The sequence below is a fragment of the Falco naumanni genome, chromosome 7 (genome assembly GCF_017639655.2).
Source record: "Falco naumanni isolate bFalNau1 chromosome 7, bFalNau1.pat, whole genome shotgun sequence".
In the NCBI taxonomy this organism is placed as follows: Eukaryota; Metazoa; Chordata; class Aves; order Falconiformes; family Falconidae; genus Falco; species Falco naumanni.
In genome coordinates, this window is record NC_054060.1 from 1,612,265 (window position 1) to 1,637,146 (window position 24,882).

The following is a 24,882-nucleotide window of genomic DNA, read 5'->3' on the forward strand; positions in this document are numbered from 1 at the left end:
AGGAGCACACTCTGCATTAGATTAGGCTCTGCATCAGGCTCTGCTCCACAGCAGAAGAGAAGGTATGGGGAAGAAGATAAAACTGCCTTGACCAGCTTTCCTTGTCCTTAAAATATACTCCTGACATGTGGAGAAGGATGCAGGGAACACTCTCTCTGCTTTGGACAGCATAAAGACAGGAAAAAATAACTCATTCTCCAGCTACTTGTAAGGTTGTGACTTCATTCACATCATGCCTGACAACTCACCCTGCATACTGGAACTCCCCTGGGAACAGCCAGGGTCCAGGGGCAGTGACGCTCTTGCTTTTCACCAGACTTTTATGTCTTTAAACAGACCCTATTTGTCTGCATATTGCTCTCCTTTCCTCTTCCCCTTAACTTTGTGTCAGAGAATTTAAAAAAAATATTCAAGCCATTTATTCAAAAGATAACCATGTAAAAGAAGCTGCTTGGATAAACAAATGCCACAGGCTGTGCAAATCAGCTGCCTATAGATCTTTCCTCTGAGCTGTTTCTGGACCTTTTGAGGCTCTGAGAGGGCAAGATCACGCTGTCTGGCTAACTGCTCCACTCACAGGCAGCTCTGTAACTACACACTTCTTGCAGGGGTCCCACCTGTACTTACTCTCCTCCCAGCCCATGCATCATCTCCACAGATTATATATATTATGATCGTGAAGCAGATAGTACAGTCTCTCAAGTGACTAAGTAACAATATGCTGAAGGCCCTCTCAGGAACCTACTAAAAGCAAAGCATTAGACAGTCTCAAGACACAATTCTTTAGCATTCACACTGGCATAAAGTAGGAGAACAGGCATTCAAAGAAAGCACTTTTGTGTAATACCAGCATAAGTGGAGAAAAGATTTAGGATGCAAGTGCATCACAGCCTCTGCTCACCTCCTCCCACTGATGAATGTAGCGGATGAGCCGGGAGAGCCGCAGAAGCCGCAGGAGGCTGAGGATCTTAGTGAAGCGCACGATGCGCAGTGCCCGAGCTGTCTTGTACACCTCAGAATCAATACGGGTTTCAACAATCAGGAAGATATAGTCCACGGGGATGGAGGAGATAAAATCCACCACAAACCAGCTCTTCAGGTACTTCATCTTGATCCTCTGTGGGTCTAGGATGATCTCTGTGTTGTCCTCCACCACAATGCCTGTTCGGAAGTTGAGGACAAGGTCGATGAGGAAGAATGTGTCTGAAACCACATTGAAGACAATCCATGGGGTAGTGTTTTCATCCTTGAAGAAAGTGATGCCCACAGGGATGATGATCAGGTTCCCTACCATCAGGAGCAGCATGGTCAAATCCCAATAAAACCTGGACAGCAAGACAGAGACACATGAGATCAGCTATAAAGTGGGAGACCAGGGAGCCCAGGTCAACAGAATTAATGTGCTTTATACATCTCTACTGTCATTCATTCCCTATGCTCTGCTAGTCTGCCTGATGCACTTAAGAGTACACAAGCAGCTAATTAAGTGCTCAATATCAAAGGAACACTCATCTTCCGGCTTAAAGGGTCCAGAAAGGAATGGAGTACACAGCCGGAAATGCCTACTCGAAAACTTCAACTGGGACTTGAGAGCCACCCAAGAAGAGACTAATACTTGCAGTTACTGTTAGGCTAAGAGAGAGAGAGAACAAGTATTTGGAAGGCCTCAGAGTTCATATGCCATTTGGGGTTAAAATCATCAGGCTTGCTCCTACTGTCTGATCCTCCTTTAGAAGCAGCTAGCACTGATAGCATTGGGATCAGGATGGAACTGGAGACCATCCTGTGATATACAGTGCTCAGTTCTGATTTCTTGCTGAGCCAAGCTTACGCTGAACCTGGACTTTAGGAGTTCAGTCTACACTCTATAGACTCCTATGTTGTACAGAAATAATCAATAAAGCTTGGAGTCACATGCCTGGAAATATCTATTTCATTTCTAAAGTAAGCAACTACAACATTTAACTAACGTTCCATGAAGCAGTCTCTAAGAAGCTTATCTTCACTTTAGCGGCAAGTCAGTATTATCCAGTGGACCTTACAGTAACACTCATTTTTGGTTTTGAAGACACACACAGTCTGAATATAGTTCCTAAATTATTTGTTTGGGATTTTTTGAAAGATTTTCCCCAGTTATTACTGTAAGAGATACACAATCACACAATGTTGCCACAACTCACCCAGAGTGAGGACTAAAAACTTCTCTTGAGTTTCACAGTTTGCAGATGAATCTCACAAAGGAGTCTCACTGCCCAACACAGTGGTGCTCTGGTCCCCTCTCCAAATGTTTCACACGTACAGATGCCGATGTATTGTAGTTTCACATTGCCAAGATTTCATCAGCTCTACATTGTATACTGCAGGGCAGTACTATAATATTGTGAGGTATCATAAATAACTTGTATTAAGATGCACTTGTCACAGCAAATGAGCAAAATACACAGAGCAAACCCATTATCAGGTCTGGTTGCTTAAACCTGAAGATGAAACATACACAAAGCTGCAGTGGTTCTTCCAGTCACTCACGCAAATTAGCATGATGTTTATTATATTATTATTAACCTCTTGAGTACCAAATAAGCCTAACTTCCTAGACCATAAAAAAGGCAACAGAAAGTTAACACAAGCAAGAGAATTGAGCCCTCCTTTAAAGCAATCGTCTCAATAGCAGTGAAGTCAATCAAGTGACTCTAGATTTACAATGATGCAATGAAGGAAACTGTTGGGTTTGCTGAAGGAGGACACGGACATGCTGCTCTATCTGTATGACAGATTACAGCCAAAATCAGTGAAAATTTTTAGGAGAAACAGATTTGCCTTAAAGAACCTAAAAATCTAGGTTAGGAAAGAGTTATTCAGCCGAAGTCTGGGCCTTGGACCAGTCTGAGCTGCTGCAGAACAGGATCACTCTATAGTGAGGCAACTGCACCAATTTGTTAAACTCTCAGCAGGAAAACAAAAAAGGCTGAATATGCCTTAAAAGCCTTCTCTGTATAGATTCTCTCTCCTTTTTAAGAACATAACGTTTTAAAGCACCTAAAAGCATGTTTAAGATTCCAGCTAATACACATGTATAGAAAGGGTCACAAACCAGCAGCACACCAGCAATTCTCAAAAACATTCAGCAGAGGCTGATGGGAACTGACTTCGGTATAAGTAAAGTTATCCACTAATGAGGTTTCTAAAAATGTCATCAACTATCTCTTTTGTGCTCTCAAGGTGCCATGGCCCTGCAGGCAAGTAGCACACGATCCTTCACGTAGTAAAAGGTACAGTTGGTGCTGGTAGACACTCAGCAACAAGATTTGTCCATGTGCTTCTAAGATCAAGGCTGTGTCACACAGTAATACGTGTTAATACTGTAAAAATCCATGTTGTGGTCTTCCTTATTAAGGGCCTGAGATGATGCTGCAACTTTCCTAGTCAATTAATCTAGATAATCGCACAATAGCAGGAAGTCTGGAAGCAGTGTGTGTATTATTACCGAAAATAATAACCCCCCAGCCATCTTTAATTTGCCTTAGGGGATACAGAAGGAGATACACACAAAGAAAATTATTTTTCCCAAGTTTCAAATAAATGGCATGAGATAAACATGGCCAGACCTGCAGAGATTCAAAGGTAAGTGGCTTTCTTCAAAGATCTCTGGATTTTTGTGCCTCTTACACTGGCTGGTGATTTCAATACTTAGTGGCAATTGGAGACAATGACAAAAGTGGCAAGGATGGCTCACAGTTTAAGTAAGATGTTTTACACACACACAACCCTAGTAAGATGCTTTCTGCCTGACTGTAGCACTTCCTGCTACCCCAGTCTCTTATAGCCAAGCATGGTCACGCCACAGTAAGCTCTCTTGCATCCTGATGTACAGCATTTCTTGCTGTTCCAGTTCTAAGGTCTTCAAACACACTTCACACTTTTCAGTCCCAGTCTGCTATTACTGCTGAAACGACTACAGAGAATCATGGCTTCCAATGTGGGCAAGCAAATATGAAGTGCTAAAATTCATTGCCATGTGTTTCTTAAACCATAGTTCTCCTCAAGGGTGTACTAGTGACTCAAGATTATGGTCTCAAGTTCCCCTCAGTTCTGACCTTTACAGCCATCACTTACAGAACACAGAAGGTAAACTTTTGCATGCAATGCACCCCTGCTAATAAAAGGGTATCCAAGGTGCCAGGGAAGAGATAACATTTAGACTCTACGAAGGAGGAAGAAAAAGCTGAAAACCACCAAGAATTTGGTCTGCACACCAATTCCAGCACAGGAAATTCACCTGCCTTTACAAGGTAAACTGCCTAGAAGTTAAAATCTAACTATTCAGATTCCACAGCTCCTGCACATTATAATTTTACCCACATATTAAGTATGATCTGCTTAGGGGGGCATCACTGGATTTAGACTGAATAGACTGAGGGACCGCAACACCTCAGAGACCTAAGATCAGCCATGTGTAATTTTGCATTTACACTGAGGAACATCCTTTCACTCCCCATAAATTATTGGTCAGAATGACTAACGGTGCATGTGATGTATGTAAGGGCAAGCACCAGCTATTAATAACCCATGTTTTCTGTATTTCTGTTGTTCCTTGCACCCAGGGATTCTGCAGAGCTGACAGTGATGAAATTGGCTCCGCTGCACCCATGAGAGCCTGACAGAGTTATTATCCCTGTCTTGCAGATAGAGAAGCGGCATGGCAAAATTAAGAGAATGGGATTTTTTCACGGAAGTCTAAGGCTAAATAAGGTTTAAATTTGACTCTTGAGTCTAACCAGATCTGAAGATATTCATATGGCTTGAAAAAGAGTTTAAAAGAGATGCACCTCATGGACACTTCCTCTGACTTCTCACTTCTATTCCTCTTTTCAAAAGCCTAAAAAAAAGTTAATAAATATTAATATATTGCTTTATTATAGTTGACTCAGTGCAACTGAACAGCTCACAGCACAGAGAACAGCCACCACTATATAAACCAGATGTCTTGTTCAAACGTACTTGGATTTTATACTACATCCTACTCTGTGCATGCTTCTTAGATCTGAAAATCACATTTTAACATGCACCACTACCTCCAATCTTTTAATTCCTAATATATTATTTAGTTGAAACACAATGCGCCTTGAGAATTACTGTGGTAAAGAATATATGCTCTTTAAGCATAGTTGGTGTCACTCAGTTGGATTTGATAATATGTACACTTTGTAGGTATTAGTTTGTGCTTTTTGACCAGAAAGTTAGATCATCTTTCAGTTCTGTCTACTGCATAATGTAACAGCAGGCTAGGAACATTGCTTTCGGATATAATTTTTTTAATTAAATAAACTTTGATTTTCCAAAACTTTTCCATGATGCAGTGAAACCAATTATAGTACATGAGCTCAAGAAGGATTGTGACCAATTGGAGAGAAAATAGTGAATTGCAGAAGTTTGCCTGGTCAGCATCACTGTGTCAGTATGGCATTCAAAACCTGCCTGAGTGGGGCACATTTGTGGCCTTAACTTCTGTTCTTACTCTGCAGTGTTTGCACTGTCAAGAGAAAATAGACTTGAGCAACCTCACCTCTAAATTAACAAAGCTTTTTTGGATGTTTCCAGCTTCTGCTGAAAGGCAGCCAACCCTGAGTTGAACAGAGGCACTGTCTGAAAGTGCGCAGAAAGGAATCAAAAATAAAAATGCATCTAACTGGAAATGCCAGGGAGCCAGGATGTTCTCACCAGCAATGGAATTTAGCTCAGACACCGTGACCAACCTTCCTAACCTTACAAGAACAAATCTGTAATGAACACGTCTTGCTAAAACCAAAACCAAAGACAAATCCAATTGCTCTACCAAGCCCAGGCAGGAGCACTGGGCTCCGTGCTGATTCAAGAAACAGAGTGCCACCTACTGAGTCACAAATGACATCTCCATCCTCTGCTTTGCACAGGGAGAAATCGCTATGTTATTCCTTTAAAAAACTGACGAAAATCTGCCCTTTTCTCCAGAGTGGCAGCTCCCTTCCCCCGCTCTGGATTGCATATTGAATTAGACACTGCTGTGCTCACCAGCAACTATCCTGACAGGAAAGAGGTCGCGCTTTAATTCCCAGGACTGCTAGTCAGGCTAGAAATAGAAATCATCTTTTGTAAAGAGCATTAGTAGATGTCAGTGTGGCTAGAGCAGCAACGGTGGGAGGAGAGTTTACTCCAGAAAGCAGCCATTCACATAGGTACCTGAACACAGAGGAGAAAGAGAAAAAGCAGGAAGAGATCCCTCCCTGCCTTTGGAACCATTACTTCTCCTAGATATGAGTAGGCGTATTTCGACTGGAGAGTTACAAACTTTGCATTATTCACAGAGATAATAGGAGGCACATGATGATTCACTGCTCCTGAACACTAAAGGACACTTTACCAGCTACTGAGTACAAGAATTCACTTGCTAGAAGAATTCATTTATTTATAGGGAGCTATTCAAATACCTGTGCACTTGAAAGCTTCTTTGAAATGAATACCCACCCAAAAAAAGTCAACTGACTTCCAAAAATATTTTGCATGCTAAATAATGGGAAATGATTAGGAGGACCTACCTAAAGAATAAGACAAACAGTTTTAATTCCTTCTGACCAATCTATGCAAATAATATGTATCCTCTGCCATCCCGAATAAAACCCCTGAGAGCACTAATAATTAGCCATGCATTACAACACTACAAGGAAAAGAGCTCTGCTGCGTCCCAGCCGCCACTAGAATCCCCTGGCTGCCTGCTTCGGCAGCACTGCCTGCTTCTCATTCAGCTGTGGTTGTCCCTGTCTGAACATGGGCTGCACCAAATTCAGCCTCACTGCCAGTTGTTGCTATGCAAATACATAAAATATAACCAGTGAGGATACACCCAGGGCTGACACAGGTCAAGGGCTACACTCAGATTACCTGCACCTATGGGTCTAAGGAAGATGTTCCAACTATCTCCTCACAATGACAGCAAGGAGGCAGGACTAGGAGCTCTGTACAGCTGGTGGTCTGAACTATTCATCTTTGTTTTGAACTTAGATGCTGTAGTCATCATGATGCCTCAGCTGGGTATGAGAGAGTAAGTGCTGTCAGTGAATTCCTAAGACAGGATACAATTCTGCATGTGATTAATTTTCCTATCAGGAACAAAAGGACTATTAGTTAGTGATGAATTTTAAGTGCTTACATAAGCAGGTGGATGATTAGAGATATCTCACAGCACAGTGACAGTGTCCACTACAAGCAAGGTATATACCTTGCAGCACTTTGCATCTAGATTTCTTAAAACTCATGTTTTGTCTTTGATGGAATTTTCATAGCATCCAACTGTCAGTTTTACTTGAGGCAAGATTATTTTCCAAAGTCTGTATTTAGCCTTTAACTTAGATTATCTCCAATCTACATAATTGCTCACCTAATCCCCTCTGAACAGTGCAGAATTCCATACCATATTTCGAGTTTAACTTCTATTCTCATATTATTACCTTAAAATATAATTACATGGATTTTGGTGAGTGGAAAATTAAGAAAGCTATTGCTTATGTAAGACTTTAAAATGGTATTTGCAGGCCAAGCAAGTAGCATGTTATCTTTTTATTGCTTCTCTATCATCAATTTTTAAATCTAACACTACATTATTAAACAACAATCAACACCCTGCATTTTTCAAAGTAATGTCCATATATTAATTACACCCCAACAGACATAATTAAGCAGGTATTATCATCCTATATTACAAATAGATAGACTATGAGATTCTAAAGATTTAAATAACTTATTCAGAGGTAGAACTACCATCCAGGAAATACGGTTGCCTATTTTCAGAAGAGGTTTCCAGTCTTGTTATATACTTAATAGCAGCAGCAAAGGGGAAACTTCCTTTCTTTTCCATTGTAAAAATATAAATATACAAATTACTTAGCAATAATTTTATTGCAGATATAGTACTTGGCAATTTGCAAACAACCCATTTGAGGCACTGATGCATTTAACCAATTATAACATAGTGAGTTGTGAATTATGCCCTTTTTAACTTACAAAACACATTATATCATTATGAGTTACCTTAAATTATTAGTTCTTTGATAGTACCTGCAATACACCCACTCTACCGTCAGGCTTCTTAAAGGGATGAAGACTTGCATGACATTCAGAGGGACCTGGACAAGCTCAAAAAGTGGGCCTATGTGAACCTCATGAGGTTTAACAAAGCCAAGTACAGGGTCCTGCACCCGGGCCAGAACAACTCCTGGTATCAATACAGGGTGGGAGATATAGGTATTCTGAGCAGCCCTGCCAAGGACTTGAGGGTACTTGTGGATGAAACACTGGACATTGAGCTAATGATGTGTGCTCACAGCCCAGAATCCCAGCCATACCCTGGGCTGCATCACAAGCAGTGTGGCCAGCAGGTCAAGGGAGATGATGCTCCCCCGCCATTCCACTCTTGTGAGACCCCACCTGCAATGCTGTGTCCAGCTCTGGGATCCTCAGCACAGGAAAGACAGACCTGTTGGAGTGGGTCCAGAGGAGGCCACAAAAATGATCAGAGGGCTGGAGCACCTCTCCTATGAGGACAGGCTGAGACAGTTGGGGTTGTTCAGTCTGGAAGTGGCTCTGGGAAGACCTTATTGAAGCCTTTCAGTACTTAAAGGGGGCTTGTAAGAAAGATGGAGACAAACTCTTTAGCAGGACCTGTTGCAATAGGGCAAGGGGTAATGGTCTTAAACCAAAACAGGGTAGATTTAGACTAGATATAAGGAAGAACTTTTTTACAATGAGGGTGGTGAAACACTAGCACAGTTGCCTGTAGAGGTGGCAGGTGCCTCATCACTGGAAATGTTCAAGGCCAGGTTGGATGGGGCTCTGAGCAACCTGATCTGGTTGAAGATGTCCCAGCTCATTGCAGAGGGGTTGGAACAGATGACCTTCAAAGGTCCCTTTCCAACACAAACTATTCTACAATTCTTTATGACAGAGATTTTTACAGGAGAATTCAAAAGAATTGAGGACTAGTAAAGCAGATCATATGTTGAAGATAATCTACCAAGGTATGTGTTTGTCTGAACTACGTAACAGCTCAATGCTCTGAATAAACACAGAGTTAGGTAGCTGTTGGCACAGCCCCTGCTGCCAGCTCAGTCAGAGCAGACCACAGACAGCACTGCAGTGGGCAGCCCCCTCACACGAGCCCAGGCTTTTATTGCCGTGACTATAAAAGTCTTGGACCCTGCACTTCCCACCAGCTCTGGTCAAAAACTGCAAAATGCAACATGACCTCATTAACCAGGTGTGTTAACTTTGTCATCAAGCATTAGTGAAGGAGAAATGGCAAAGCCTTTCCCTCATATGGGCTCTGGCCTCTGCAAGGAGGGAGAGCATGCCACATACCTGAACCTCCAGGGAAATCTCCCCATCAGGGCTCTTCAGGATAGCTGGGACACTCAGCACTGCCTGTGGGAGCTGCTAGAGGGGCCACAAAGAAACGTGTGGTGATTGTCCTTCACAAATACTAGATTTATCAGGATAGAGACATTTCTACAGTCTCCATCTAGTCAGTTTAAAACAGGCTTTGTGAATCAGCCAAGGCAGACAGTCCTGATGTTCTGTGACTTTGCCGGAACAACTTCACTGTGTTTCCTGTTTTTCTGTCTCAGAAAACGCAAGCACTCTGTATTAGCTTTGTGCTGATGTGCACTAGTCATGGACAAAAACACATTAAGAAAAGTATTGTTCAAGCATGTTAAAAAAATAAATGGAACCTTATCCCAAAAAGCTGCTGAAACCCCTTTCTCGTAAGTGTATTTAACTTTCACTCAGCTAGAATGATGATAGAATTTAAGCGAATTGGCTAGGATGACAGCACTCTCAACTACTAGGTAGTGCTATCTTTCACTCAAGTTCCTCCAAATGCCATACAGTGTATGTGAACAACACAGCACGTGGTACCACTAAGCTCAGTTTCATGGAGACTGAGCAAACCTTGCAGGGTGTCATTTCATTACAGTCTGAGGCATTTCATTACAGTCAGGACACAGAAGTTCACAGAGGCTAGCTACAGCGCTGCTGCCTGGCTTGCATATGTCCTGGGATAATGACTGTTCTGGACATCTGATCTGTAATATCAATGTCTACCACCTAACCCTGCAGTGCGCTTAATAGTAATTGTATAAGCATTTTCCAGAGTTTTATGTGCAATCTGCTATTCGATAAACGCAGATGTGTTGGAACACTTACACCTAGTCCTTGGTCTGTGGACATACTGTATCACACAGAAACAATATACTCCTGTACTTCATTTCCAGTAATGCTGAAACATAAACATGTCACAAAAATAAGAAAAGGCATGGTGGATTCTGCACAAAGTAGTCAATTGACCACTCTCCTCAACTCCTGCTGCCTTCCTGCCTGCAAGTATCATCCTAACAAACTAAACATTATCTTAAAGCTACATTTAGAACCCAACCTGCCCTGAAAGGTAAAAATAAACAAGATTTCCTTTCCCTCTTTGGGGAACGCATGCACAGAAACAGAGATAGCTACAAGAGACCTTCTTTGTTCCAGCTCTAAACTTGAAGTATGAAGGCCAATAGAGCACATATCCCATTTCCAACTAAAACCAGCATTGGTAATATTTTCTCACTTGCCTGAATGCAGCTCATGGAGAATTCCCCTGTAACAAGCTGCAAAAGCAGTGAAATTTTTGTACTACATGTAGGAAAGCTTATTCCCTGTCTTTTTGAAGGCCCAAAGGACTAACATTTACACACTGAACCTAGACAATTTATTGTTGTTCTCACAGCACCACTGAGTTGATCAAAGTTATAAATTGTCCTGCAGTGGAATTCCACTGCAGGAGACACCACTGGGAAGACAACATGTACAGATTTAGTGGCAGATTTATAAGCACAAGTTCCCTCTCGAAGAAAACCAGGTAAGGGCAACCACTGGCAAACCAAGCTCTAACTTGTCTGGATGGACTCCTCTCCCCACTGGTTAAGGTAGACTATATCAGGCTCCCTGTTGAGGGAAGGTATAGACAAATTGCACACCAGCTGCTGGTGGTCTGGGATCATCTTCTACAGAGCCACATCACCATGTAAGACATGTTCTGCTTCATGGCTATCTCATCAAACTTCGTCAGAAGGAACCTGCAGCACCACATCCTCCCAGAGTTAAAGAACTGAGTACAACTTTCTGTTTGTAGCACCTAACCAAAACTCTGCTCATGGCAGAAAGCCCAGGCCAGAGAGCTTAACCCTCGCTTCAAATCCCCCCCTATTGCACTCATAAATATTTCTTGATTCCCCCCTCCTCCGCCCTCCCCCATGCTGAATCCCAAAGGTTTTCAAGGTGTTAAGATGTGTATTGATTTCACAGAGCTCCCAGGATACATTATGTATGAGACTGACATACTAAGGGCCTGGCAATTCTGCATTGTTTGATCTTCTGAAAACTCTCGCTTGTATGAATATGGAAAAGTTCTGCTTTGTTTGTTGGCCATTGATCCAGATGTTGACCCTTCTCTGTGTGCATTTATCTCTGATGATTTAATAATGAAAAAAGCCAATAAACTCAGGAAAGGAAAGAAGCCCCTTTAGAGGACCTATTGTCATGGAAACATGCCATATGTTGTTGTAGAGAACGGATAGATCAATAAGGGCTGCAGCTTCCAAGTGATCATGAATATGTTGTGGAATGCGAAGGACTAAAGCCTAAAGACGCACATAAGTTGTGACATTATGAAGTTCAGGCCCTGGTCCATATCCAACATCTAACATGAGTCAAATTCAAAAGTTCAGGCAGTCTGTTACAAAGGTGGATCTGCACTAGAGAGTTCTCAATTGTCTCAAACAGCAGCGATACTGGGCCAAGGGTTTGATTTGTACCAAGTATATGAAGGCAAGTGAATGTATCTTATTTCAGAGTGCCCAGGCTCCAATTTCTCAGAGATATACAAGTAGAGATTTCAAAGCCTACTTCTCTGAATCTGATCTTTCACCATTGCTTGCCAGATAACAGCAACTCACACTAACAGGATTCAGTGCTGCAGGTACAGACTTTTACATCTATATAGATTATATAGAGATTTATATGTACATATGTATATTAGTTCAGAGTAAATGCTACTGCAAGAGTGGCAGAGGACACAGGATGCCAACTGATGGTACAAGTATCTTCCATCAACTTATCTTCTTGGTAAATTACAAGGATGACAGTCTAGATTCTTAACTATTTTGTATTGACGTGGCTCTCTCAATATGAATTTACATGAGAAGAGAACATCAGCCTCACCACTAGGAACCCCACCACTAGGAACCCAAACTTGCTAAAATTAAACATTAACATAGGTCAGAGAGGTTACGCTAGTCACATAACTAGGTAAGAATCAGTTTAGAAAGTGGGTGATAGTAGAGGGGACATTGCTCTGCTGTCTGCTAGCTGCTGTTTTGCTTTTGATTAATAAATGTATGCCCTCATGCTCTGCAGTAGTCCACAAAGAGGTGACAAACACATGCAGCAGATAGTAGCTAAGTCAGCTGCGAGGCGAAGAAAAAGACTTCTAGCCATTTGAGATGCTAAAAAAGTTCTTCCTACATATTGCCATGCCACAGCTTGGTGTTAAGAATCACAACTCCAGTCTCCCCAAATGGAAAGCAGGGTGAGACAGAAGGTCTCTTATTAAATCTAGACTCTCACAGAGGCTCCTAGAGACCCAGGTTTGGGGTACCTGCCATAACCTCTGAACCACACACCACCAGCACAACCATCTCCACAGCAGGTCACCAGTGGGTTTAAGCAGCCTTAGAAACAGCTATGTATGTTGCTTAGCAGAGTATCTGGTCATTTGCATCCAGTTACTTTACCTTACAATGAAAAACCAAAAAACAGAGGAAGAGCTTCCTGTGCCTGATGATGGATAAAACCTGAACCTGATGTAGCTGTCATTCAGCTACACGAAGCCATTTACTCAATGAGATACATCTCTGCTTGCAGGATAAGGTACACATGCTCTCTCGTATTCTCTCTTCAACTTGTAAAGTTACTAGAATTTATGTCTGAGACAAGCAACAGCATCTGCCAGACTTCAGCACCCATGCACTTATTCCTACCACTCTGCATGAGCCCCGGATATGCCAGATGGGGTGGGGAGAAAAATTTTAACCTCTTTCCTGCTTAATGGCAGAATGGGAATCCAAAAAGCTGCCAGGAAGAGGTAACAGAAAGCAGTTCAGGGTTTTCCAGTGGCCTGCTGGAATGATGATATTCAAAGCTGTGTTACTCTAAAGGCTCAAAACTTCCTAAACCACCTGCTCACTGAGGAGAAAGCCAGTGTGACATAACATGTTGCCTGCATATAGTTTTCATCCCTGACAAGGACACTTTACCACAGATGTAGTGGTTACACAGCACAGGGGTAAGAAGACCTGGAAGAGAGATTTCACTCCCAGCTTACACTCCCAAGTCAAATGACTTCTTTAAGAAGTATTGCTTCGGTGTTAAAAACATTTTGGCCAACAGCAGTGGCAACTCTACTGCACATTTTCTGCCTACTCTGTGAAAAGAACTATGGCTTTAAGTGTTAGAGGCTGAGGAAGTGCCAAAGAATCAATGTGTAAAGACCATGGATTGGGATGGATGGAGGACATATTTTGTACTGTTTCCAAACTTCAGCTCCTACTGATCAGTATTACCTTATGAGAATCAACAGAAGAACACTGATTTACATCATTACTTTCAGCCCTGGTGGGAAACGTTAATGCTGCTGTCACTGTTTCAGAGAAGCTTCAGCGTGAAGTGCCAGCCATAAGCGTCTTTCTGCGGGGAAGAGAAGATGGGGGTGGAAGGAAGTAAGACATCTAAAATGAAAATAAGGTAGTGACTATTGTGTTTCAGTTTCAAAAGCAGAAAATATTTTTCCTTCCCAACTTGCCTGCTGCTAACATCGGACTCTTGTTTGCAATGAGTTATTCAGGCTGGATTAGCACACAATGAATCCTCAAAAAGATTAATGCTACTGGGACCTTGGGACTATTCAGGTATCCGAGACCCCAGATGAGATGAATCACCTTCTAAAAATGCAGCAGTTAAGGAAAAAAAAGAGCCCAATTGCATCTGATTATTTTAGGTTTCAGAAGAAACATACTGTGCTAAGGCTATGCTTATCTAAGGCATCCACGTGAATTCACTATCCTCTCCAAACATCGGATGCTGAATTAAACAGTATGTAGCTCACAAGAGATTTTTCCCTTTTGACCTCAATGCACTATATGGCAGGTGGCTGAGTCTCACCATCAGAATCTGCCAGCTGGAGAAACTGAGGCACAGAAATGCAGTTATTTCCTGCGTGCCTCACTCACATGCAGGCCCACAGCAGAAAGGAGGAGGAGGACCAGGAATCCTGATATCCACTTGAGTGTCTTAAGGGCACTCAACTTAGCTCACAACTTAGCACTTCAGTTCAACAGAAAGGCAGCTCCTTATGCAAGGAGCCACTGTGCTCCAAAGCCATTTTCCGTTTCTGAGAAGCTATTTAATTTGTTGTCCCCACAAACATTTCTGCATTGAACCCACTAAAATGAGGAAAACCAGCAGAAGCTGAAGGGCAGCAGGAGACTGGGAAAAATGAGGACTTGGTGCATACTCTGGGACAGAATGAAAAACTCAGAAACTGGACATTTAAAATATATTCTCCCCTAGAAAGGATACTGACACACTTGCCCAAAGAAGATGCTTCGAATCACCAATTATACAGAACATAGAAAATTCTGTGGCCACATTCAGGGCATATAAGGCCTTTCCCCTCATGTCAGACTGGTAGGAGCCATTTTGGCTTTTCATCTTCCTGTGTGGCATTGAGGCACGCTACATAACACTCCTGTAAAGGAACAAGTACTAGCATATACACTTAACACATATCTGGCTTTTGCCAAGACACAGGATGCTGATGGATGTCATCTGCTCTTTCCAGGACATGCTGCAAATTTCTGATTTCTCATCCTTTGCAGGAAGGGCACAACTTCGTGGTGTGGTGGGGGTTCCCAGGGGATTCTCTTTTATCAAAGCTCTAGTTCAGTGGTCTCAGTGACCAGTCCTCTCCAGCTGTTTGTTACAATCACAAAACCTTCTGGTGCAAGTTGTAACTGCAGCCCCTTCTTTCCTCACCATTCCAAATCCCCATTACAACCAATAGGAGTTTGCATAATACCTCTCTTTAAAAAATATGCAAACCAGGAAAACACTGGTTGCAAACCATAGCAGCTTGCTGTAACTACTATAACATCCAGTGCTGCTCCTCCAATATGTATAGTACTTTTCTGTCACAGACATCCAGACAAATAGTGATGGGCACCATTAAAAAATGCTTAGATAAATTGTTTCCAGTATGGGCTGGACTTGATATGCTCTATTTAAGTCAATGGAATGCAGCCATTGAGCCCTGGGGGAGCAAGTGCCAGCCCTAAATCATTTCTTTGATTAATTGTTCTTGGGAAGGAAGAATTCATTAAGCATTCTGCTCAGCAATTAGAAATAAATATATTTTTAGAATTAACAACCTGCCAGAAACAAGTTGTTTCAGAAATATATTCAGATTGATGCAGCCCATTTTCCATCAATACAACAAGGAGGCTCCAGGCTGCCAGTTCTCATCCTACCTAGAGGGATACTAAAGAAGGTAACAGGACAGTCCTGTCACTGAGGAACTTCTTGTGCTGGCTACACAACTGAAGTTCAGATTCTGTGAGCTACTTGCTAGAAAATAACGTAGTTTCCCCGTGTATCAGTTTTCCAGACATAAAATGGAAATATATATCCTTGCTATTTCACAGAAATATTACAAAGCTATTTCTACAAACAGCTGGGACAGTGCAGATATGATACTCATGAAAACCCAATAAATAATGGGAAAAAAAACCTGTATTTGCACTTCAGCATCAGGGCTTAGACATGCTACAAAATGAATATGAAATAACAACCTCTGAATATTTTTGGACATACAACCAATATAATTACCACAGACTTCAGGTATAACTGAAACATGCAAGTAGGTTTTGTTGACTCAGTAAACAATTACCAAAAGGATAGCAGGGCAGGTATCTGTTCCAAGGCAGTGATATTCAAGCACTTCCCTACTTATTTAAGGTGCAGATTCCACTGACAAATGAGGTGTAAGTGCATATTTTAAATCTACCCGTTTAAAATTTTACATCTCCTTACTTCAAGGCAGGAACTCCTCACAGAGCTCTTTCTATTTCCTTTTCTTCTTTTTGTGAGGACAGGGTCTATTCCTGCCTGAAGCCCAGAGAAGTGCATGCAACTGCAAGATGGGCAATGGCACTTTGCAGATGCCACAGCCCTCCTCACCAGTCTACAAAGAGGTCCTTCTGGTCCCAAGTCTGGCAGAAGAAACCCTAAAAGAACCTAAATATGCTCCAGGTACTGAAAGTTACAGCCCCAAAACACTATCCATACTTTCACATTTTGTGTCTTAAGAGAAAAGACATGTCCCATCCTTTGCTTGTGGTGCCTAAAGGCAAGTCTGTTCCCTGCTCTGTTTTGGGATTCTAGGATGGCAGCAGTGCCTCAATGAATTCCAGCTTTTCCAAAAAGCTACACAAGAACACACTCTCAAAGGCCCTCTTCTCCAAAACGTGAAATATGCTTTTGGGTTTTTTTCACTTCTACACATACAGGACCCAATTCAAAGACCACTGTAGCAGGCACTGACTTAACCTTTGATTTCAGCAAGAGCAGGGATGTGCTAGCATATTACGTAAATCAGTCGGGAACTTGTGCACTTCAGTAATACTTGGTTACATGATACCCATGTTTTTCTTCCAGTCCTTCTATTTAAGTAAGCTTAGTAGTAAGGCAAAAGCTAGGGTTTTCCTCTGTATTCCTTCAAATTCCTCTCACCAGAAATACATGTGATATGACTCTGCCCAACTGGCTGGCACTCAATGGATCACAGGAAGGCTAAGAAAGAGAAGTGTAAAGATGGTTCAGTGATGAAGGTACCTGGAAGAAAACTGCAACTCACTGGAGCCAACATCCTCAGTACCCTCTGGTTTCAGCAAGGAACAGCAGAAGGTCTTTCACTAGAGTCCAGGAAAAGCAGATTAGCTCCGCTCTCAAGTATATAAAAAAACTTCTTAACTCATTAGATATTCAGATCATAAATTAAGGATCTCCTTTATGAAAGACACCATTGAATCAAAAATGGCTATTTTGTGGGCAAAGAGCAGAAAAGTGGTGCTCTAAAATACTTCCACTCTAGCAACAGATAGCTAGCCTCACTAAATCCATTCCACAAACATCAAAATGTGAACGTAATCTGGTACCTCTCATGCAGTGCAATATTAGCAGGTCTCAAACAGTGCTAGACACAGTGCCCCTACATGCCTCAGAGGTGCATACACAAAAGAAAGAGGCCAGAAGTATCTCCAATGAGTAAAATTGATTCCAAATGTCACCCCCGCCAGCTGCAATGATTCTCACCAAGGAATTTGGCTCCATACATCTACTTATAAAAACAACTTTCAAAGAAATAATGATCTATCCTTCTGCATCCACAAGAACCCCAGTGTGTGGAGAAATAATTAGCACTGGACCAAGGCTAATGCTCAGGTGAAACGCAGAACAACATACAACTACACTTCAGGGCAGGGTATGAATAAAACTGAGGGACACTATTTACACTGTACCACAATTACTTACAGTGTTTTCTGGCTGCCTATGAAGCCTAGTTATTAGTCTGCTCTGTCAACAGCCATGGATTTTGAATGATCAGGGTAGTTTATATTACTACATAACTCTGTTATTTGGAGTATCCTTCCTTCTCCTTTCTGAGCTAACCAGGCCCACATATATTTTTCCTTTGAAAAACAAGTGAAGAACTTGTGAAGATTTCCTCTCCCCTTCTCTTGTGACCAGCTGGAGGAGAGCTATGTTCTACCTTGAACCATTACACCTGGAGGTATGTCTTTTTCCCTACATGTCTTTTTCTCTAACTGGACTGCAGCTTACTATTCAAGTCTGGGGCAGGCACAAGTTTCCACTTGCCTGTCCTTACTTGAAAGAGGTGCTGAAAAAAAGTGAGCCACAAGGATCTGTACAGAAAGCAAGGCTTAAAGATTATTCGTGGGCCAAGCTAAGGAAATGTGAATGACTAACATCAAGGCATCTTGTTCAGCTCTTTCACAGCTTGTCTCTGTACATCTTATCTAAGAAGACTGGAAAGAAACGCTGATGGACTGCCATTACTGAGAAAATGTGTGTGTTATGGTTACACTAGAGGAAGTGTTTAAGAACAGCTCAGCCTTGTGAAAATAATACCCTGTAACAGCTGCCAAGTCCCAGAGGGGTTACATCTCCTGACTCCCCAAGCTGTGCATGACTTCTATACATCACCATCTCCAACAGCTATGCTCAAGGATAGGCACTGTCTTTCATCTCTATGGACAAGTCAACACCTCTGTCATTTCCTGTTCACCACGAGTACTCTGCCCTGCAAAGAGGGTTGTGCTGATCAGGGAATTGAGCTTTTGAGAAATTTTGCTGCTTTTTCTTTTTCCTGCTTTGAAATTTCAGCTATGGGAAACAGAAGACTGGAAAGATGTCTGAGGTGTTTTAGGCAGGAGGAAAAGCAAAAAAAAAGGTAGTGGTGGTCTGGATGTAGGAATCACCATCCTGTGGTACCAGGAAGAGAGATGTTTGTACCTGTTTGACGTGCTCAGCTCTGTTTTACACTCCTCACATACACATCACTCATGAGGCATTGTGTTATTGGATGCACCCCCAGTGTTATGTATTAATTTCCAAAGCAGACTTATTCACACACACATAACACATCCACCCACATGCAATAATGGTTAGACAGACACAAAGCCATCCAGCAACCAATTATTTGGGGTGGGAACAGCTTGCATTAGTTCATGATGAAGCTTAGCCTTAATTCTACCGAGCTAGAGAGGCTGGGAGCATGCAGTGCTCTCCTGACTGACTGCGGATCTCAGAGGATCTCAGAACGGGGCAGAAGTTGTCAAGGCAAATCTTTTTTTGTCTGCAGTGCAGATTTTGTTGTGTGAATTTACTTGCAGATGAGGCCTCCAGATCCCCCATTCAAAAGCAGGAGCCCTAGGCCATACTCACATCTGCCACTGTTAACCTAAATTCCTGTTTGTGCTACAAAAGGAGCATGAAACCAGCAGAACTCTCCTTGTCTGGCAGGCTTTGGCCCATCGTTCAATCAATATATGTAGACAACAAGAAGCCAGAGGAATTTGCCCCATTTGGGTGATGAATCAGGAGTACATGAGAGAGCCTGTGCTGCAAAGAGACAGCAGAGGAGCCCCATCATAACAGGAAACTCTAAGAGAAGCTCCAAACAATGTCACTTTACATGGGGTTTCGCTAAATTGAAGACCAGAAACTTTCCAAATGCACTCAGGCTTGAGCCAACAGTCATTGCCAAATCTGGAGTCTGATTTAAGTATGTCTTGGACCCAGGCATTTGTTCCAATTCCCAACTCTGGAACAAGCCTAGTTGCTCTACAACCATAGCGCGCACACAGTGTATTGCCTTAACCATGGCTGGCATGATCTGAAGCACACTTGTGTTTGCACTAAAAACCAAGGGGTCACAACAGATTATCCGAAAGACTCAACAGCCGACAAGCTTGGAGGATGTTTTCTAAAGCTGGCACACCACTGAAAAGGACAGATATCTTGCCAGCTCCTGTGCTAAAGCTTTTATTCAGGAAGTGTTTACTAAAGTCCCATACTCCTGAAGAAAAGGTAGCACACCTTGCAATACAAGTTACAAGTGAGGAAAAGATGGAACATTTTCTTTTTAGAACATCTCCAAACTCTGTGCAGGGGCTGCACAGTTCTCATTTACAGACACAAATTTGACGTAAAAGGTTCATCTTGTCTCCCTCCCCATGCAAGCTCTTTTTCCATCTTTTTCCAGCCTAGTTCTAAATGTGCCACACAATATAGCACCATACATGGAACTGTAGAGGCATTAGTAACCAGTTTCCATATTAAGACAAAGGAACCAATTATTCAGAAATCACCTAACAGTACATGGAACCACTCATTTTTGTTGTCCTAACAAAAGATGGACAAGAGATGTAACCAAATGTACAGCAGTACACAGAAAAGGCTAATCATGAAGAAATTCTCATGAAATTGTTTTGTAGATATTAACCAAACCCTTGCTGAAATCTACTCTAGCATCCATGACATTAAAATATTTTAGAGTTCTGCCACACCTTCCATGGTCCCCGGCAGCATCATCACCCTCTTTTCAAAGCTGAGAAACCAAGGCACAAAGTATTCTGTTCAGGATGGCTCACAGGGTCAAAACTAGATGCCTGACCTGCCTTCCAGTTTGTCCTTCTACCCGTTATACATTCCTTATGATTCAAAGTGTATCTGCAGCTAAATAAGCACGGGAGAATGATACAAATGGTTTGTACAGGCATCAAGGAGAACAGACCATAGTTTGTAGTCTAGACTGGTCTTTTCTCCTGCCTGCCCACAAGCCCCAGAAAACCAGGGATGGAAAAAAATATTCCTTTTGCTATTAACAGAAGTATACCTTGTGCACACACTAGTGCTTTAAAGCAAAGGGGGAAAGATCAAGCATCAGGCCTCTGTGCTTAATGAAAGCAGGTTTGCTATTGTTAAAAAAGCTCCCTACAGTCATCATTATCATTTCTCTCATTGTTTTGACTGTTGGGAGAGGTAGTCCAAACCCTGACACTGCCAGGAAACGTCACCTTTGCACTGCTTCACTATGCCTAATGCAACTTCTGCTACTCTGCAGAGAGCCAAGATGTCACTGGACTTGCTCAGCCCACACCCCTGTGCTCTGCACCATCCCTCCAGCGTAGTCACAAAGGTGGACAGAGGTGAGAGAACATACAGAGCAGGGCTGGATAATTAGGGGTCTCCACTTCCTCCTATCCCCTGGAGACCTGCACATACGCACACGCTCACACAACTCCTTTGCAGATGAGACACTGCAGCGAGTAACAATGTTGTTAGCGCTGTGATGAGTTAGCACCTTGCCCTAAAATCACATGTGAAGCAACGGCTGGGAGGAAGGGACTTACTAATGGAGTCCCCAAGTCTTTGGAATGCAGCTGTTATCTCCCTCACAAGCTTCGGAGCACTGATAACTTTGCAAGACATTTCTTTCCCACACCCAGGCAAATACAAATGTACTTCACTAGGTTTTCCATCCCCCAAATATGCAGGGAGTGGAACTGAGCATCAGAGCGTAAACAGTGCTCAGCAGCTCTCACCAGGAAAACTGAATTCCATCGGAGTTCCTCTGCCTAGTCTCACTGGAGCTGTGTACAGGGATGAGGAGTTACTCCGTGTACAGTTACTAATTGCCAGCAGTGAAAATAAAAAAAAAAGGAGTTATAGCTCCTACGCTAGTCAGCTGGCAACCTGCAGCACCTCTCCTGCCTCTAAGCTCTTTAACAATACATGCATAAACACAGACAACCTCTTCATCCAAAGAGGCAGAGATTTAAATCCGTAATTAGCACATTTGGAGGAGTCACCACAAATGAGATCAGCTTTTGCACATTGCTGGGGAAGCAGTTGTGCCCCTATAATGTCCAAGTGGTGGGCACTCAAGCTGACCCTGGAATTCCCCTTTAGAAGCTCATCTGCTTTGCTCTCACCAGCACTGTCTTCCACTGCTGCATGCAGCGTCTCTTCAGGAGTTAACAGCCTGGTTTTACTACAGTCTGGTGCTAATACCAGGCACTGGGTGACCATATTTTATGTCAGCCACTGTGAATATACTGCATGGAAGGAATAATTTCAATTTGTAAAGGGACTTCCCAGGTAGCAAACAATTCAACATGGAAAATGGGCAGAAAAAGGTCTCTGTGGTAGCAGCTTGTTAGCCCAGCACCCATCTGCTCTCTCTTCTCCATTTCTGGAGTCCTAGCTGCTTTGTCTGCTGACAAAACCCTGGGTTTAGTGCTGTCAGCACTGCAGAGCTGTAGAGCTGCACAGAGCCAAGCTGCATTCTCATCTGCCTTGTGCTTTACCAAAAAAATTGCCCACTTAAGCAAGGATACCTGAGCAGTTCTTACTGCTTGTTATATATAAAGTAGCTTTGATTTGGAGACCCCAGAATGAGCTTGCAGTGCCACTTGGTCAAGAAACCTTGTCCTGAATTGTAGGTTGAAAAGCCACTGTTTTACAACTGTCTCACTAAGAAATGCCCAGTGGGAATAAGCACTGTATTGCTGTAGAGGAAGAGGTTATCTAAACGTTTCAGAACAGAACTTAAATCAACCCCATTCACCATAATAACTCTGACTCTTCTGCAACACAGAACAAGTAAATCTCATGAAGTTATAGATCACTTGACACCAAAAAGGTAATGATGTCACCAGCCAGGTACTGCCTGATTTGAGATGGTTGTGGATACTACACCTGCATCAGTAGTCACAGGAACACATGGGACATGGAGAGCCAATAAAGGAGAAGAGGCCATAGGACTCTCCACATGGAAATAAACCCATGCTCTGTTACATACCAGCAAAGGGATGTAAGAGCATTTGTCAGATTTTCCTAATTCTTCCTCTTGGCCTTGAGTTCTGGACGTAGTCTCACCCTGCCGCACACAGAAACAGCCTGGACCTTGTTCAGTCATAGACCTCATGGCATAAACATTTAGGGATTAAATCTTAATGCTCTCTCTAGCCACTTCCCTACAAACTGGCCTTTCACTTACACCCCATCAGTGGAAATGTGTTTTTTTTTTAGTTCTCAAAGACAGAAAAGGAGTTGGCACCTTTCATTTTGAGTGACGTTCATCTGTAGGTAAATTGATCTAATAGCTTGTTAGAGTGCCAATTAGAACCAACAATAACTCAATTGACCTATAACTGCCTTGGCACCACCACAACTTTCAAAAATAAGAGAAAGGAAGAAATCTTTGCTCTGGCAGAGATGAGAGCTCAGATAGTTGGTTTCAAGAGCAAACTGAGGGATTCATGGGCTTGCTAATGAGATGCTCATAAGACATCAGAAACCAAGAAAAATTCCAATGATTTCAAGCTAAAATGACATTACGTTATCTCCAGACAAAGATCACTCTTTTATCTGTGTAATAAATGACTCTACAGCAGAAAAACTCAGTGCAACAGAAAGCACTAGCAGAGTTACCTAACCAGAATAACACCTTGAAAACTTAAATTTACCTGCTTATAATAGTACTGAACAGTCCTACAGTGATTCTTTGTGTGTCTACCAATAAAAACCTTTAGAAAAAACATTTTTCCCTTAAAATCTGTTTCACAATAATGGAGTGGGGATTGTGCTACTATACAAATTCATCATTTTTAAATGCTTAGCTCTAAGGACTGAGATATTTCAAGTTGGAAAAAAAAAAACCAAAAACAAACCCAAACTTGTAGAGTTTGTCTAAACATTGCTGGGCTGGTAGTGTCCAAGGAAGAAATAGAGATAATGTGGAAGGGTTTTAAATTACTAGGCAAAATGATCTATTCTTAAATCAGGAAGGAAAGCAAAGAGTGAGAAAACTGAGACTGAAGAGTCCGAGGGATGATAGCAACTCAGAATATACAGAACGAGAGAAAACTAATCTGGGGAGACCCACACAGAAAAAACCTGAAGGATGGAGCCTGGCAAGGGAGGGAACTGGACTAAGTGCCACGTGCAACATACTGCAATGGGAACATTGTGGGGAGCAGCAGGTGGAAGAGGCATTACTGGAAACTAAGACAAAGTAGAAGACAGTGATCAGATGATAAACTGGGTATTGGGACCTGGGACTGGCTGGACAAGAAACCTGCCCATGAGAAGCCTAGAAAATAGTGATGGAACTGGTGGGGTAAGAAACACAAACTTGAAGTGAGGGATAGGGAGAACAACAGGTTGCAGGGAGATGGGCAGAAGGTATCATGCTTAGGTACTGGGGAGAAAACAAGCACAGAATTTGTAATAAGCAGAGTATATTTCCCTTTGAAGCCTGGAGAGTAACCCAAGAATCTGGTACATCATCGTTCCTTTGCTGTAACTACCTGCTATGGCCATTGCTTAATTCAAAGCAAAGGGCAGTGCAGCATATCCGTCAAAAGATTCATACTTGCTAATGAATCCAGAGATATTACAATAGGATAGGGACTGATTTGGCTTTTAAAACCTTAACAACTATACAAAAACACTGTATTAAAAAATTCAAAAGCTCAGGTTACGAAATAGCAGAAAGGACGTTAGCTGTACATATGTATTATATTACAGTCCTTACATGATTCAAAACAGTTCTTCCCATAGAATTCATGCTTCATTCAACATGAGAGGAAGGGCTTGAGGCAGATGTGGGCTGGAAAGAGATTTTCTATAGAAGCTCATTTCTTGCACAATCTGGAAGGTTTGCAATAAAGAGAGATAAGGAACTGCAGAATGAGATGTGATGGCTAAGGCAGATGAGCAGTGCCCTGGAGATTCTGTCTCTGCCAAAAAGTTCCTGCAGAGGTGTTAAGCAAATCGCTCAGTCCAAAACTGTAATTAGAATAATATTCTTAGGTGATGATTAAAGAGAACACTATGTCATTGTTTATTGCTATGATTGGTTTTTTTTCTTGCTATAACGACAGATAAACTAACAAACATCAGAGGGTGGGTGGGATCGGCATGCCCATTTCTCAGTCTGGCTGCTCACCAAGCTAGTCCAAGACACGGTCCGAATCAGAATGTCCCAATCCTCTTAAAGCACCCATTACTCTTAAAACAGGTAGCCATTATCTCTGTGCCCTCGTCTTCTGGGTCACAGCAATGTCTGATTCCTCACTAAGCACCCACAAAGGCAGAGCTCTGAACATA

General features: G+C 42.3%; 1 protein-coding gene across 1 annotated transcript in view; it reads right to left on the reverse strand.

Moving 5' to 3' along the window:
* Positions 1-868: 868 nt before the first annotated feature.
* Positions 869-24,882, reverse strand: part of LOC121091048 (potassium/sodium hyperpolarization-activated cyclic nucleotide-gated channel 4-like) — a 30,725-nt gene continuing 6,711 nt past the window's right edge. The window contains exon 2 of the mRNA XM_040600223.1: positions 869-1,325. Within this exon, the coding sequence (XP_040456157.1) occupies positions 869-1,325 (457 nt within the window). The remainder of the gene's footprint in view (positions 1,326-24,882) is intronic.